Source organism: Eulemur rufifrons, chromosome 7 (genome assembly GCF_041146395.1).
Source record: "Eulemur rufifrons isolate Redbay chromosome 7, OSU_ERuf_1, whole genome shotgun sequence".
In the NCBI taxonomy this organism is placed as follows: Eukaryota; Metazoa; Chordata; class Mammalia; order Primates; family Lemuridae; genus Eulemur; species Eulemur rufifrons.
Window position 1 is genome coordinate 282,854,667 of NC_090989.1, and position 15,353 is coordinate 282,870,019.

Consider the following 15,353-nt stretch of genomic DNA (forward strand, 5'->3'; position numbering starts at 1 on the left):
TCTCGGTTGGACTTTGGGCTTAAGGGAGGCAAAATTTTAGCTTGTTGCCACCACCCATCCCCACCCCCAGTATTCTTCACGAGCAGAAATTCTAGTTAAAGCAGGGCTGAATGGGTTATATTCAAAGTCAGTCCAAACAGCAAGTAGGCAGACAAATAAGTGAATCTCTTTACGCTTAGCCCACCAGGGACTGTGTTGAGTCTCTGCTTGGCCTCCATGTATCTTTATGCGCCTACACTGCTCTCCTGTGTGTTGGTGAGTTGAGCAGTTCAGTGAGACTGGGGGAGGGGGTGGGTCTCAAGAACCTTTCCCCTCAAGGTGGTTGGATTTTTTTTTTTTTAATGACTCTAAAGGATCTAACTGAAATGAATTGTTTTCGTCTTAGTTGTTAGTGAAAGTATCCACTGGCAGCCTCAAACAGTTTGAGACTGTGTCTCTCAAGGCTCTCGTAGTTATTAGATTTTGAACTGCTCTTTCTTGAATCTAAAAGAGGATTTTTGAAGTGAAGATGCTTCATTATCTTTTAACATGGTATCTGCTATTTAGCCTAAAGATGGAGCATGTGAAATTTGGCTGTCCTAAAATGGAATTAAGCCAAACTCAAAGAATACAGAGTTGCTTATAATTATCTAAAGTACTACAGTATCACTACCCTGGTGAAGCGGCAGGTTTTTCAGAACAGTGTGTGAAATGGCTCAGTTATAAATCTGTATCAGGACTCGTTAGCTAGGATGTGTCTCATAGATAGGATGCAGCCTGCATAGCTGGTTTAAGACAGTGCTATTTCTGAAAAGCTGCTGTGGAAATCATTAACAGAGGAATGAGTATTTGTAAAGTCCTATAGGGAGGTTGATTTTTTGGTATATGACTATTTCTTTTCCAACTCTTATCTGATTAGGTGGTTCAGCTTTTCTTATCGTGCATTTTCTTTGAGTCATAACTATATTCTGGAGGAGAACTAGAATAAAATCTGGGATCCTAGTCAATGGAACAATGTATTTGTTCTTTCTGGTCTTGAGAAGAGTTGAAAAAAGGGAAACATGATACACTCGTACTGAGATAATCAAGGTACAGGCTATCTGGTTGAAATACTGTAAATAGGTTAGTAGAATTAAATTTCAGAACTCTAAATCTTATGTTTATTTTTAAGCTAGAAAGCTGCTTACCTCACCATTGTGAAATCCTGTTACTTTCATAAAGAAAAAGGTCCTATAAAATGGTCAGGTTGGACAGTGTAAGAGGTAGTGAGGGCTTTGAGGCGTTTCATACTTTATCAGTTTATATCTGGCTAACAGACTGGTAGGGCTTGGGGTCTCCCCTTCCCCCACTTCTGCAAAATGGCCTAAGAATTATGTTTTCAAGGCTTTGACTCCGATCTGTACTTTGATATATGAAAGGAAAGTGAATATCAAACTTGTTTATATAGAAGTAAGACTGTATAGAAAAATAAGTCTGTATTGAGTATAGTGATATATATTTTATGTTTACCCGATGCCTGTGCTAATGTTTGTGCTTGGCTTTCAATTATATATATGTTTACATATGAAATTTTTAAAATAAAAAGAACAGTCATCTAAAAAGGTTATGGAAAGGAGATTTTTTTAAAAAATTCTGAGTAGATGGTATGTTTTAGATATTTGGTGTTTAAATAAAAAATCTTTAATAACACATTTTGCTGGGAATACCCCCAATCCAGAAAAATTGGCGGCTTCTCTCGATTGTGTACGTGTACATAGTGGTCATTATTAGATTGTAAGCTCCTCCAGGGCAGGAAGTGTTTCGTCTTTGTCGTTCCTGCAGCACCTGATGCAGAGAGTGCCTTGCACAGGGCAGGTGCTCATGGCAGGAACGAGTGAGCAACTTCCTGCCTCCTTCAGATTGAAACATGGTTCGCTTTGCCAGTGTGTTCAACACTACAAAGCCACTAATGCCAGAAGAGGGCAGAGTTCTTCCTTGGGTTTGAACCAGGTTTCTTGGGTTGAATCAGACCAGACCACATCCTATTTAACCTTCTTTTCCTGAAGATAATCTGTCAGCGTCCTGAGCGTTTATCTAATAAGACAGCTCAGGTTTCTGGGAAAACTTTTAAGTGGGTGAGATTATACAGAAAAGGAAATAGAAATTTTGAGAGGATTGTTTGTCAGTATACAGCTCTGTGGGGCAATCATATTTTAGTTCTTACTAACGAAAAGGGTGACAGATCCTTGGTTTCTTTACCAATTAGCTGGTTGACCATTCACCCAGTTGACAAAAATCATTGGTTTTTAGCTTTTTCTCATTTTGGATTCCCCTCAATTGCTTATATGATTCTAGTATTTAGAGTCTAATAAAGTTGCTGTGAATATCTAGTGCTGTACATAATGGCAGTTTTGTAAATGTGAAATAACCTTGAGTTGTTGTGTTTTTGTATGCAGAGCCATTAGTATTGTTATTTTGGCCACTTTTTTATTCAAAATAAATAAATAACAGAATTATTTGTATACTGTGTGTCTATTTTATGGGGCTCACATGGTTTGTAGCAAGGCTTAGAAATCTCTTTATGCCTGAGCACCCCAACAAGGTTAAGTGATGCCCAGGCATGGGCAGAGAAGGAAAGAGAAATGTTAGGGAAATGACCACTAGCAACTGCCTCAATCAATTCATTATGTCAATTTGATTGTTTATTTCTGAAAAAGTATGAGAAATTTAAGGGGAAATAATAGAAATCCAGTAGTATGTTAAACTACATATTCTTAGCAATGTCAGTTAAATAGTATTTGGTGAGGAAAGTGACTCAACAAGTGTTATGTACTATTTGTAAAAAGACTGGAGAATATGCTCTACCACACATGGCTTATTTAAAAAAAAAAAAAATGTTTTGTAGAGACGGGGGTCTCACTCTGCCACCTGGGCTGGTCTCGAACTCCTGGCATCAAGCAACCCTCCCACCTTGACCTCCCAAAGCACTGGGATTACAGGTGTGAGCCAGTGCGCCCAGCCTGAGAGTTGCTGTTTCTAATGCATTCCTGGTTGGTGTTCATACTGCTGAGCTGGGATCTATATTTTGGAAACTGTTGGTCCACAGATGAACTCAAACACTGCTCCCTGCCTCTCCTGTGGTGCCTGCCAGTGGCCTGTATGGATTATTTGTCTATAGATTCTTGGGTACCAGTCTTACTTGAGAGTCTCAACATCACTTCACCAGTTACTTTTAACTTTATTAAGATAGTATTTTTAACTTTAAATTCATCATTTCCTAAGGGAAGACAAGTAGGGTGGACCACTGTAATGGTCCTTCTCCTTTCATAAGTCTGGCTTGTTTCCTTCTTCCACTAAAATTCACCTTCAGGTGAAATGAAGCTAGTCGTTCCATCTGTTGGGGAACTTGATCTTAATTCAGCCCATTATTGAGGTTCATTGAATAAGAAGCTTCAAAAAAGGCCAAAGTATCTGTGCTATTCCATTTTGAGACAATTTAAATGAAATACCAATTGCAGGGATTTCAGCAGTGTTAGTTGTATAATTCAGACAAATACTCCTGCAGAGAATAACCGAAAATACTAGACACAATTTTAAAAGTATACATCTGAAAATATTGGAGACTGAACAAGGCAGTGAAAAATTAGGGGGCCAATTTCTGGGAGAAGGAGGAGTCTCAGAGAGGTGAACCCAGCATTTGGGATTGATTTATTTCCCTAGACACATCCACCAATTCCAGAAGAGGCAGGTGGGAGGCTAAAAAGCTGAGCAGAACTTTTGACATTGTTTCACAACAGGAGCAAAAACTGGATACTATTGCCTACTAAGAAAGGAGGTACCCTGGCAACCCCCGCCACCCCCCCTCCCCATTTTAGATTAGGAATCCAAAGGACTATACCTTGAGAGGAAAAGTAAACTGAAAATAGACTGATTTCCCCAGGAACTGTAGCCCAGCTTCAGATCATTTCAATCCTTGAAGTTGGGTTAAGGTGATCCAAGTTGGTCAGTACTTCTCACTGTCTTCTTTTGAAGAAAGAGGCTGTCCTAGGCCTCAAATTACAATTTTTGGCATTCAATAAAAAATAGGCCAAAACCGTAATAACTAGGCACACAAAAAGGCAACATGATTTTTTTTAAAAACAAAAGAAGTAGACTGACAGGTGATCCAAATTATATTATCATACATGGACTTTAATGATGTTTAATGTCTTCAAGAGAACAAAAGACAAGTTTGAGATTTTTACACTTGTTGCGGGTTACAAAAGTAGTAGCAGCAGCAGCAGCAACAGAAGCCCTACATGGCTCCCAAAGCCGACAATAGTTACTATTAAACATCTGGCCTCTTACGGAAAAAGAATATCCAAAATGCTGTGTGGGGAGAGAAAAAAACAAAAGTGAAGGAAAGAGCATAAGAGATATAAAGAATGCAGTGGGAAGATATAAATAAAATAAATATAATAGGAACCACAGAAGGAAAGGAGAGAGAGAAAGGGGCAAAAGAAATATTTGAATAAATAATAGCTCAGAATTTCCCAAAACTTAACTAGAAATTCCCCGAAGCCTTATGAACACCAAACAGGATAAAGAAAATGAAAACACACAATCATATAGTTAAGCTGCTGAAAATCAAAGACGGGAAAAAACTAAGTAACTGAGAGGAAAAGGCAAGTTACCTTAAAAGGAACAGCAGTAAGACTTGACAGCTGACTTCTCAGTAGAAATGGAAGTGCGAAGACAATGGAACTGGCTTTGAAACGCTGATGGAAATACGAACCTGGAATTCCGAACTCTGCAAAAGTGCCCTTTAACAATAAAAATAAAGACATTTTCAGACAAATAAAAATTAAAAATAATTCATTACCAACAGACCAGCACCAAAGGAAATTCTAAGGGGTATTTTAAGGTAGAAGGAAGCCCAGAAAAGCAGCAAAGAAGAGCATGAAAGAACGAAAATAGGTGGAGAAAAACTATGACTACATAAAGCAAATATGATATAAAAGTTGTCAGAATTAGCCGGGTGCGGTGGCTCACACCTGTAATCCTAGCACTCTGGGAGGCTGAGGCAGGAGGATCACTTGAGCCCAGGAGTTTGAGGTTGCTGTGAGCTAGGCTGACGCCACGGCACTCTGGCCCAGGCAACAGAGTGAGACTCTGTCTCAAGAAAAAAAAAAAAACAGACAAATGGAGCCGAGGAAGGCCATGAAGAGAGTGTTCTCATACTTGTATGCCTGATAACAAAAACTAAAATCTATCACAAAAGACTCTGCAGAAACCACGACCTTGAACAAAAATACTTCTGCAAGCACATTTGCCCAGCAACTGCCTGCCAACCTTGGACTGACATCACCCTTGTTATAAATCTTCGTAGCCAAGAATAATTATCTCAAAACAATTATGGAATGCTTCTCATTTTTTTTCCTTTAAAAACCTTTGTCTTCTTTTACCTCCCTGAATATGCACAAAGTTTACTACATCACACGTATTCCCATGGCAATGCTCTACTCCCAAATAAATGTCTTTTTTCTGTTAGAGAGCCTGTCTGTGTTTTTGATTTAGGTTGGCATAGGTGGTGTCAGAAACAGGACCTGAAAAAGATCACTAGCAAGGGATCAGCGATTCGGAACCTCAGGTGCGGTGCTCCCTTGATCCCTGCGAGCTCTCTGCGTCCGCAGTGTGCCTCTTCTGTCCTGGTGCGTCTTCTCAGGCTGAGCTGCCGCCTCTTGGCAGAGCCTTTTTGATATTTGGGATCTGGTTAGGATACGGCCACTTTAGTAAAGAACTATGCAGTCCCTCCTGCGATGATTAGAGACATTGGTTAGTCTTTTCTGGTAAGTCCTTTCTGGTGTAAAGACAAGTGTCTTTCTGGGCTGAGCCCTCTCGATCTCTACTTGAATTTACATTCTGTCCGGGAGGCGTGACTTTTCTGGTGCATTTACTTTCAGTTTGGTATGCATGCCTAGTTTAATATTTCACTTGATCTGCTAACATTTTTGTGAACACTCTTATTTTTATTTTGGTTTCTTTTGATTTGATTTGACTCTTTTGCTTGTTTCTGAAAGATAAACTTATACGTGGTGGGCGCAGGATGGCAAATTGAAAGCCACTAGGGCAGTTGCCACCATCTAAAACGCTGGCGTGAACTCCTGACATTCCCCGACAGGGTTCACAGGACGTTCTTTGCTCTGAAGAGACTGAGAAATGGAGTGGGATTCTCAAACATTAAAGCATGCCAGGGTTTCTGGGACTCCAGCTGGCTACATGCTAGGGTCCATTCTTGTGCACAGGTTTAAACTGATGAGCAAAATTACATCAAGGGAAAGCTGGAGCTCAGATGGTCATTACTCAAAAAACCTGCAGCATAAAGTTAACGTGGGGAGTCTTCTAAGTTCTCTGTCTCTCTTTTTTTTTTTTTTTTACTTTAAATCTGACTTTTCTACTGGTATTGAGATAGAACTCATTATTTATGACATTCCAGCCAAGATTTTTAAAAATAAGAAGTCTTAAAGTGCTTTCAAATTAATGGCTTTACAAATTACAACAGTTCTGTGGTACCCAACAACCTAGACACTATTTATGTATGTACGTATGCACGTATGTACGAATGAATGAATGAGACAGGCAGGTCTTGCTCTGTCGCCCAGACTGGGGTGCAGTGGCCTGATCATAGCTCACTGGAGCCTCGTACTCCTGGGCTCAAGTGATCCTCCCTTCTCAGCCTCCCTAGTAGCTGGGGTGACACACATCTGCCGTCATGCCTGGCTAATTTTTTGAAAATATTTTTTTTTTTAGAGATAGGGTCTCACTACATCACCTAGGTTGGTCTCTAACTCCTGGCCTCAGGTGATCCTCCCACCTTAGACACCTTTTAGAAATAAAAATTTAGGTTTGCCTAACAATTGCATGCAATGATGGAATAGAGAGAGAGAGAGAGAGAGACAATTGAAAAAACAATCATCTAAAGGATAAAGAACTAGATAAATGTTTGTAAAATTCAGGCTCTCAGATCAAACAGGTCAAAATCATGAGCTCAGAGCTATAATATAAGGTATCTCTATCCAGCATAAACATTTTGCTTTTTTCTCCATGATAAAGCCAAAAAGAAAAAGCAGGGGGAAAAAAAAAAAAACACTAAAATTCCTCCCCACTTGCATTTGATAATCAAACAAACCAGACAAGCAAACAAAAGATAGATTTGTTACTACTTCAAGGTTACTTGGAGATTTTGTTTTTCTTATACAATTCAGCCAGTCAAATGTAAATTGAAAATTTAACCCTAAACTCATTTAAAACTGAAAAAAGCAGGGGGGGGGGGGCGGGAGGGGGCAGGTGAAAGAGGGTTTTAAAAATCAAACTACCATAGAAACTGCTTTGCTCAAAATTTTGGTGCACAGCCTTTATTAGATTACCTGTCAGGACAAATCAAGTTTAGCCGTGTAAACAAGTCCTAATTTTGTTAGCAGTATAACTTAGATTCAAATATTTTTTTATAAACCAGTGAGTTTGTATTACTATCTCATGACTAAAATTCTAAAATGAAAGTTATAAGATCTTCACTGTGTATGTGTGTATGTGTTTAGGTGTGTGTACGCACACGTGCATGTATTGTATGTTGTGTCTACACGGTACACTCTGGCATAGTCAGCATCTCTTCAGGAATTCTATTTAGAGAAATGAGCGCCCATATAAAAAGAATCCATTTTTCATCACTCATAATAATACAGTGCAGAAATGGCTCACCTTTATGTCATGACAGCAAAGAAAGGCAAGCTTCAAGATGATTTCTCTTCTGATGCTCGTTTAATTCATGTGGAATTCATCTATCCAGCTTCTTTACTTTGCCCATTTGTTTCCAATGGTCCAATACTGTTGGAATAGTAACGTCAAACCTTGCTGCTAATTCACACATAGGTTGAGACGGATTCGCTTCTCTATAGCTTTCAGCTCATCATTACCCACCTTGGTCTCAGGTCACCCTGGCTCATTTTCAAGATTAAAATCACCAGAATGGAACTTCTCAAACCATCAATGTGCTGTGCGTTCATTAGCCACATCCTTCCCAAACACTTCATCGATATTTCGAGCTGTCTATGCTGCATTGGTTCCACGATGGAACTCACATCCGAAAATGACATGAATTTTTGACTTATCCATGGTTTCAAAAAAATTACTATAAAAATTTTTTTGAAAGATAATTACAAGCCAAACAATGAGGATGTACCTTCACAATAAACAAAACAAAACAAGAAGGGTCAAAGTAAAATGTCAGAGATACCAACTGTCAAACTTTGTACTTAAGGAAATCACACATTCCATACTTAATAACCTAATATAACGCAAACTGAAATTGTCATATTAGTATTAATGTTACTTTGTATTTTCCCTTTTCAAACTTTGTATCTATTACTTGCTAAATTTTTTGCAGAAATATAACTCCTAACAAGATAATGCTGGCCTGGCACTTTGAGACGATAACAAAAGACTATGGGACGGACAAAATGGAACTTAATAATGGACTCCAGGTAGACTTGGCCTGAGAGCCACTCCTTCAAACCCGCCTTGTTCAAATGTGGCAAGAGGGTTTTGACACCAACTTCCATCACCCATCATTCCCCACAATGTGAGACAAGACCAGCAATTGGGACAGGTCTGTCCCAGCACCAAGGAACATCAAAACCTAACCACAAGATGATTGATCAATGGCACTTTAAGAGAAACATCTTGATCAAAAGGGGGAAATGTAAAAGCTGTCAGGCCCAGACTCCCTGAGCTTCCCAGAGCCCCAGAGGGAAGAACTCCAGGCCGCCCGGCCTGCTGCAGCCCCGTGGGTAGACACTGGTGGTGCCCAGAGCACTGGGTTTAGGTCTAGCCATGAATCCAGGTGACCTTAGGCAAGTCACTTCCCCTCTGCAGCTTCAGCGTCCTCCTGAGTTGCTGAGGGGACAGCCAACCTACCTAATGAAGATAGTTACGAAGGTAAAAAGGAAAAATGGAAGGGCAGGGTCAGGGCACACAGAAGAGGGTCAAATGCTCCCTCGGTCTAACAGATGGCTGTCCCTCTGGGGTCTGCTCCTGGGCCCTGAGGGCTTTGCAGACCCCAGAGGGACTACTTCTGTCCACTCTGTGGGACCCGAAGGCAGTGAGTCTGAAGTAGCAGCTAAGTCTGTCTAGAGCTGCACTGTCCAATATGGCAGCCACCAGCTGCATGTGGCTGTTTAAATTTTAATTTGTGAAAATTAAATAAAATTTAACAGTCATCTCCTTGGTTGCACTGGCCACATTTCAAGTGGTCAATAGCCACCTTCAGCTAGTGGCTGCCCGTCATCCAGAGTTTCGTGGGACGGCGCTGCTCTGGAGACGGCGGTGTGTGGGGCACTCATGAGTCCGGGCTCTGTGCTAAGAGCTTTATCTTAATCCCCCGGCAACCCCGGGCGGCAGCTACTGCCATCCTCACTTTGTTGTGAGGACAGAGAGTCTCTGAGGGTTAGGTGACTGATCCAAGGACACACAATGTGTGGGGGCCGCGACTCGCCCCAGGTCTGACTCCGGAGACCCCGTCGGAAGCTCTGACCTTCACCACCTTCCTGGGCTTCACCTGTCCTGTGTTCCCAGACCCCAAAATAAGGCCACCTTCCAGCCACCTCACCTTTAGGACACATGAGACTGTACCCAGCACTCTTTATTGGCCTAGCAGAGATTTCCAGAATTTGGGGGTAGGGGGTTAACCTGTCTCCCTGGAGAATGCTGGAAACCCCTCAGGGGATTTTCTTGGGCAGGGGGTTAATGATCCCACTCTCCACGTATTCGAAGACTGTGTAGGGGTCCTGGTCCCCGTTGAGGGTGACGGCCTGCCCGTAGAATTGCTCCAGGTCAGCAGAGTTCCTGTAGAACAGGTCAACTTTGAGCTTGACCTGCTCCTCGGAATCCTTCGGGTGCTGCAGGAGACGAGCCTGGATCTCCATGGTGGGAGGCGGCTTGTACAGCAGGTGGTACCTGCAGGGAGGGGAGAAAACAGGTGACCCACGGGCCAGCCCAGAGGGCGGGGAGACAGAGACCCTGTTCTATTGCTGACCAAGCTGGCGTGCCCCGGTCACCACCACCACCACCACCAGCAAACATTTACTGTGCGCCAGCTGTGTGCACAGCCTCGACTGGGCCCGGAGCCACAGAGAGATCCAATAGGTGGTCCCTGCTCAAGGGGCAGGGATAGAGAGCAGTGACAGGACACAACCAGGAACATACAAAACGTCAAATTCACTGCTCTCTCTCTCTCCCCCTCCTTCCTTCTTCCTCTGTTTCACCCTTCCATACAATACCTATTACGCATCTGCTCTACGTGTGGCGTCACACCTGCCGTTGACGATGCCATGGTACGCAAGACGGCTGCTGACACCACGCTTACGGAACTTACAGTCAGCTGGGGGAGTGGGGGACTATAATGACAGCTGTGAGTGGAGGTGACAGGAAGTACCACAGTCACTGCCGGGGAGATCCCAGGGACAGGGAGACATAAGGCCACAGGACTTGACATGGGTCAGCTGAAGATCACCCCCCAGGAGCAAGGACGGCAAATCAGGGCTATGTTTTAGAAAAACCCTGGCTTTACCTTCCTGCCCCACCCACCACGCTCCTGAGTCCCAACCAGGAAACGTGGCCTGGTTACAGGGAAGATGGCCGCGCCTGCCCGTCTGCGGTTGGGGGGGTTTCTATTGCATTTCAACGTGAATGCAATGATTGTACTTGGTCAGACCGCAGGATAAAACTCAGAATTTTCCTGCTGTAACTATGGAAGGCTCAAAGGTGGCCGTTTCTATGGGGATGTGTTTGTGCAACGGCCACCTCTGGGATGCATCATGGCTCAAGCAGAGGCCCAGGGAATCGCGCAGGGGACACCGAGCTAACGCGGCCGTTCCCCACGCTGGGGGGAAGCCGCTGAGCCCGGGAGAGAGTGGGTGGGCGCGTCACCAACGTGTTGCCGCAGAGCTTTACACATTAACTTCCTGGTTACTCTTCCAGGCAGAGTCAACAGACACTGCCCAGAAGAGCCAGTTGGATAAAGCCCGTTTCTAGAGTCTTCCTCCAGTGGCAGCCAGTGTTACCCCCGTGGCGGTTGCACCATGGCGCCGGTCAGTCAGAGGCTCCCCAGCTGTGGCTGGTCCCTGGCAGCCCTCGCAGGACCAACCCCCAAGAACCCAGCACAAACCTTTCTCCTGTAACCGGATCGATTCTTCTCAGGGTCAGCCGCTCGACGATGGAATCAAACGGCACATTCAGGAAAAACACCCTACAGGAAAAGAACCACATTAATTATGTCTTTTATCCTCTGTATTTTACGATGGTTTGGCATCCTGGGGCCTTCCCAATCCCGAAGAGACTGCCCCTCCCAGGGCTAATCCCCAGAGATGGCAAACAGCTTGCCTGTGAACACACCTTTCACACACAAACCACCAGCCCAGGGCCTGTGTCCCCAAGCCCCTCTTCCATCTGACTCTCACACCCCAGGCCAATATTCTCCCTGCCCTAAAGGAACCAGGCCACAAGATACCACCCTATAGCCCAGAGCCCACCCAAATTACTCAGACTGCCCAGTCCTAAGCTCACTGTGACTTGCCTACCCTGCCTCACCTGCTCCCTTCCCTGGGGACCACAGTGAAGGTGGAGGACCGTGCTCTCCCCTCACCTGCTGCCTCCTGACTGGCTCTGGGGCTCCCCATGTGGCCCTGAGTGGCGTGGTGTGCCCCCCTCTCTCAGGGACTGTAAGAAACTCTTCTTTCAATGGCGTTCACCTGTCTGTATCACCGCTTGTTACCTCTATAAACTGAATTTCAGGTAAAATTAAGACAAGAACAAGTACTGTGGTCACCTGGAGAGAACCCGGGCTGGACTCTCCCTCTCAGCCAGACCAGGCATCCTCCCTGCATGGGGTGGAACCATCAGGGGCTCCAGGAGACCAAACTTGGAGTTCACCAGGGGGAGATGGGGGGCGGGAGGGTTCCTCGCCAAGGATGCTCTCGGCTTCCCTGCTCCCAGCCCCCATCACTCCCGAGGCGGCGGGGCTCCCTGGGGGCACTGTTCAGGTGAGCTGCGGGACAGCAGGTGCCCCCTCCCCCAGGAGGACAGCGTGTTCTCTGGAGTCACACAGACTTGGATTAGACTCGCGCTCCCACCATGCACTTGCGTGTGACCTTGGGCCACTGCCCCACCGCTCTCAGACTCAGCTTCCCCAGCTATAAAATGAGGCTGATGACAGTTGCCTAGTGTTGCAGATTTAATGAGATGAAGTGTGTGACGAGCTTAGCGAGGGGTTCTTGCAGACGCAGTGCTCAAATGCAGCAGCTATTATAATTTCATCCTCATCATCACCGGATACTCCTCCTGGGAGTTCATGCGCCCTGACTGCCCGTGCCCTCCTTGGGGGGACGGGGTGCTTTGTTCTTTCTCACTTTCTCTTTTTTTTATTTTTTATTTTTTTGAGGCGGAGTCCTGCTCTGTCACCCTGGCTAGAGTGCAGTGGTGTTGTCGTAGCTTACAGCAACCTCCAACTCCTGGGCTCAAGTGATCCTCCTGTCTCAGCCTCCCGAGTAGCTGGGACTACAGGTGCTCACCACCACACCTGGGTACTTTTTTCTATTTTTTTTTTTTTAGTAGAGACGGGGTCTCGCTGCTGCTCAGGCTGGTCTCGAACTCCTGAGGTCAAGGGATCCTCCTGCCTTGGCCTCCCAGAGTGCTAGGATTACAGCTCACCCAGCCGAAACTTCCTCAATAAATGAGGAGATATCCTTTTTATACATCTACATTTGTGAAAGATAAAGTTTCTCGAGATTCCCAGCTCTTTGGGCGACTGCCCGTGTGGTGGGGACCATCATGGTTTTTGATGGATCTTGTCAAGAGACTTAGGTTGTGTTGAGGTGGGAGCATTGCTTGAGCGCAGGAGTTTGAGGCCAGCTGGGGCAACACAGCAAGAACCTGTCTAAAAAAAGAAAGACTTAGGTTGTCTGTCATGGTATTTCAGATGACCGCAGTTATAAAGCTGAGAGCACACGGTCACCAGACATCGTGGTATGTGCTTACACATTTCACTTTTTGACCTGTTTCATTATGAATACCATTTGTCTGCTCACGTTAGACATGTGTGACTGCCCTTAGTACACCTGAGTGTTTGTGCTTGCAAAAATATGGATCTTACTATTGCCTATTTTATTTTGTAAAAAAGCAGCCTATAACGTGTTCTGTTGTGTTTTTATGCTTCACATAAATCTCCTTTTAAAATGTAAATTTAAATTATTTTTTCCAGAATTATATTTTCAGAATTTTAGTAAAGTCTAAAAGTTTGACCTTTTAGGATTTCAACATTTGGCATTATAGCGTTTGGGACTATGATCAACTGAGCTAACTTGTTCCAGGACTCAGGGCCGGCATGAGGGAGGCCCAGAGGTCACCAGTCTGAGCACTGGCTCCTCCTGGCGGCAGGCATTGGTTCCTAGGGCAGGGCTGATCCAAGCCAAGGCCATGAGAGGCTGCCCCAGAGCTTGCTGGGGAGAAGGAAGCTTCATTTCCGCTGAGGCTACAAAACTGATAAAATGGAAGCCCAGGGTCGTCTGGGGCCTGCACCCAGAGAGAGCCCAACTGAGAATGAAGCCCAGTCCAAGAGAGCAGAGAGATGGCGAGAGACATTGTTTGGGCCCTGGATCAAGCTATGCCTGCAGCCAACCTCAACATTTCACTGACATGAATACATAACTCTCTTCCTTTGCTTAAGCCAGTTTGAAATGGGTTTCCTGCAATTGTTACCCAAAGGATACCCAATACACTAGTCTCTCCAACATCACTTGCTTCTAGAAAATGGGTGAACTTAAAAAAATCGGGGATCCCTGAGCCAAATGCTCTTTCTGCTTCAAGGCCAGCTTCTCCCACGGCCTTTCTTCTCCCTCTCTCACTTCGCCCACGTTGGCGGAGCTTCGCTTCCGCCCAGCCTGCGGGAAGCCCTGCGCTGGCGCCTGGACGCAGCAGCCGCCCCTCCACGCGGCGATTTCCCAGCAGCCTGGCGGGCCGGGAGCCGCGAACATCCACTTCTTCCCTGCACGTGTTCTCGACAATGACTTCTGTTCACAACGTGCTGCAAAATAACAGCCACCAGACACAACATGCGAGACCGGGAGCGCGTAAACACAGGGAGCGCAGGTGTTCCGAAGCGCTTTCATCCCTTGCGCGCCGAACACGCCAGCCCCCGGTATCGCAAGGCCCAACAGCGACACCGAAACACGGCTGTCACCGTGGCTGGCGGCTGACGGTGCCGCTCGGGCTGCCGACGCCAGTAGAAAGGAAGCCAGTTTGGAAATCCTTGATAATTGAAGCTGCTTCGTAAACAAACAAGCCCCAGTTGAACAATTTTTAACCCAGCATATCAAGACTGCTCGTCGTCGTTCAAGGGAATGGCTTGTGAAAGGCTGGCGAGATCAGAAGCACAAGGACACCCAACTGGTACTTGAAACGCGTCACTGGGAAGAGCCTCGCGCTGCGTTCCACGCCGGAAGCTTCTGATTCTCCAGGCTCACGGTGCCGCGGGGAGAGCCAGGTGGCGGGGTGCAGGGCAGCCCAGGCCCCTCTGCGGAGGCAGCTGGCCCACGCCCGCCCCCAGCCCTGGTTTTTGTTTTCTGTTATTTATTTACAACACCACATCCAGCAAAGGGAGGATGGCGAAAGCAAATACGCAAAGCCATGCCGGGCAGACACTCCCGGTGGGGGAGCGCAGCCGGCGCTTGGATTGGCCAGGGGAGAGCGGGCGCCTGCCTTTGGGATTGAAGAATTTCAGGCTGGTGGCTGCCTAAGGAGGGCAGGTGGAAGGTGCCTGGGAGGCCTCTAATCCCTGCTCCAGGTGGGGTGGCCGGACCAGCGCATCAGCACCACCTTGGAGCTCGTCAGCAACGCAGAGCTCAGGCGCCGCCGCCCACCACCGAATTGGATCCACAGTGATTTGTAGGACCGCCCCCGATCCCCGCTACTAACCCAAAACCTCCAGGGGGGATGTGGGAGGCCCGTATTTGTAAATCAACAGCTCAAGTGACTTTCACACGCAGCTATGTTTGGGAAGTGTGGCTCCCATCAGCGGGCTCACCCTTGGCGGCACACTGAGACCACCGGGGAGCTTTGAGGACACTGAGGCCAGACCCCAACCCAGAGGTTCTGCCCTAATTGGTCTAGGCCGAGGCCGGGGATGGGGATTGTTAAAAGCTCCTCCAGAGCCTGTAGTGTGTAGCTAGGGTTGAGAACTGCTGCTCTGATTCAATCTACCTAGTGTACCAGATGGGGAAACTGAGTCCCAGAGAGCCGAGGGCCTCACACTGTCACCTTGGGCTTTGGTGTCAGATACCCTGTGACACCACCCTTGTAACGTCCCC

General features: G+C 46.0%; 1 protein-coding gene across 2 annotated transcripts in view; it reads right to left on the minus strand.

The window, feature by feature from the left end:
* Window positions 1–9,706: 9,706 nt before the first annotated feature.
* AK8 (adenylate kinase 8) overlaps window positions 9,707–15,353 on the minus strand; it is a 118,879-nt gene continuing 113,232 nt past the window's right edge. For both annotated transcript variants that reach the window (XM_069474779.1, XM_069474778.1), the window contains 2 exons: window positions 11,159–11,239; window positions 9,707–9,948 (listed from right to left, as the gene is read on the minus strand). In XM_069474779.1, the coding sequence (XP_069330880.1) occupies window positions 9,711–9,948; window positions 11,159–11,239 (319 nt within the window). In that variant the 3' untranslated portion in view covers window positions 9,707–9,710. The remainder of the gene's footprint in view (window positions 9,949–11,158; window positions 11,240–15,353) is intronic.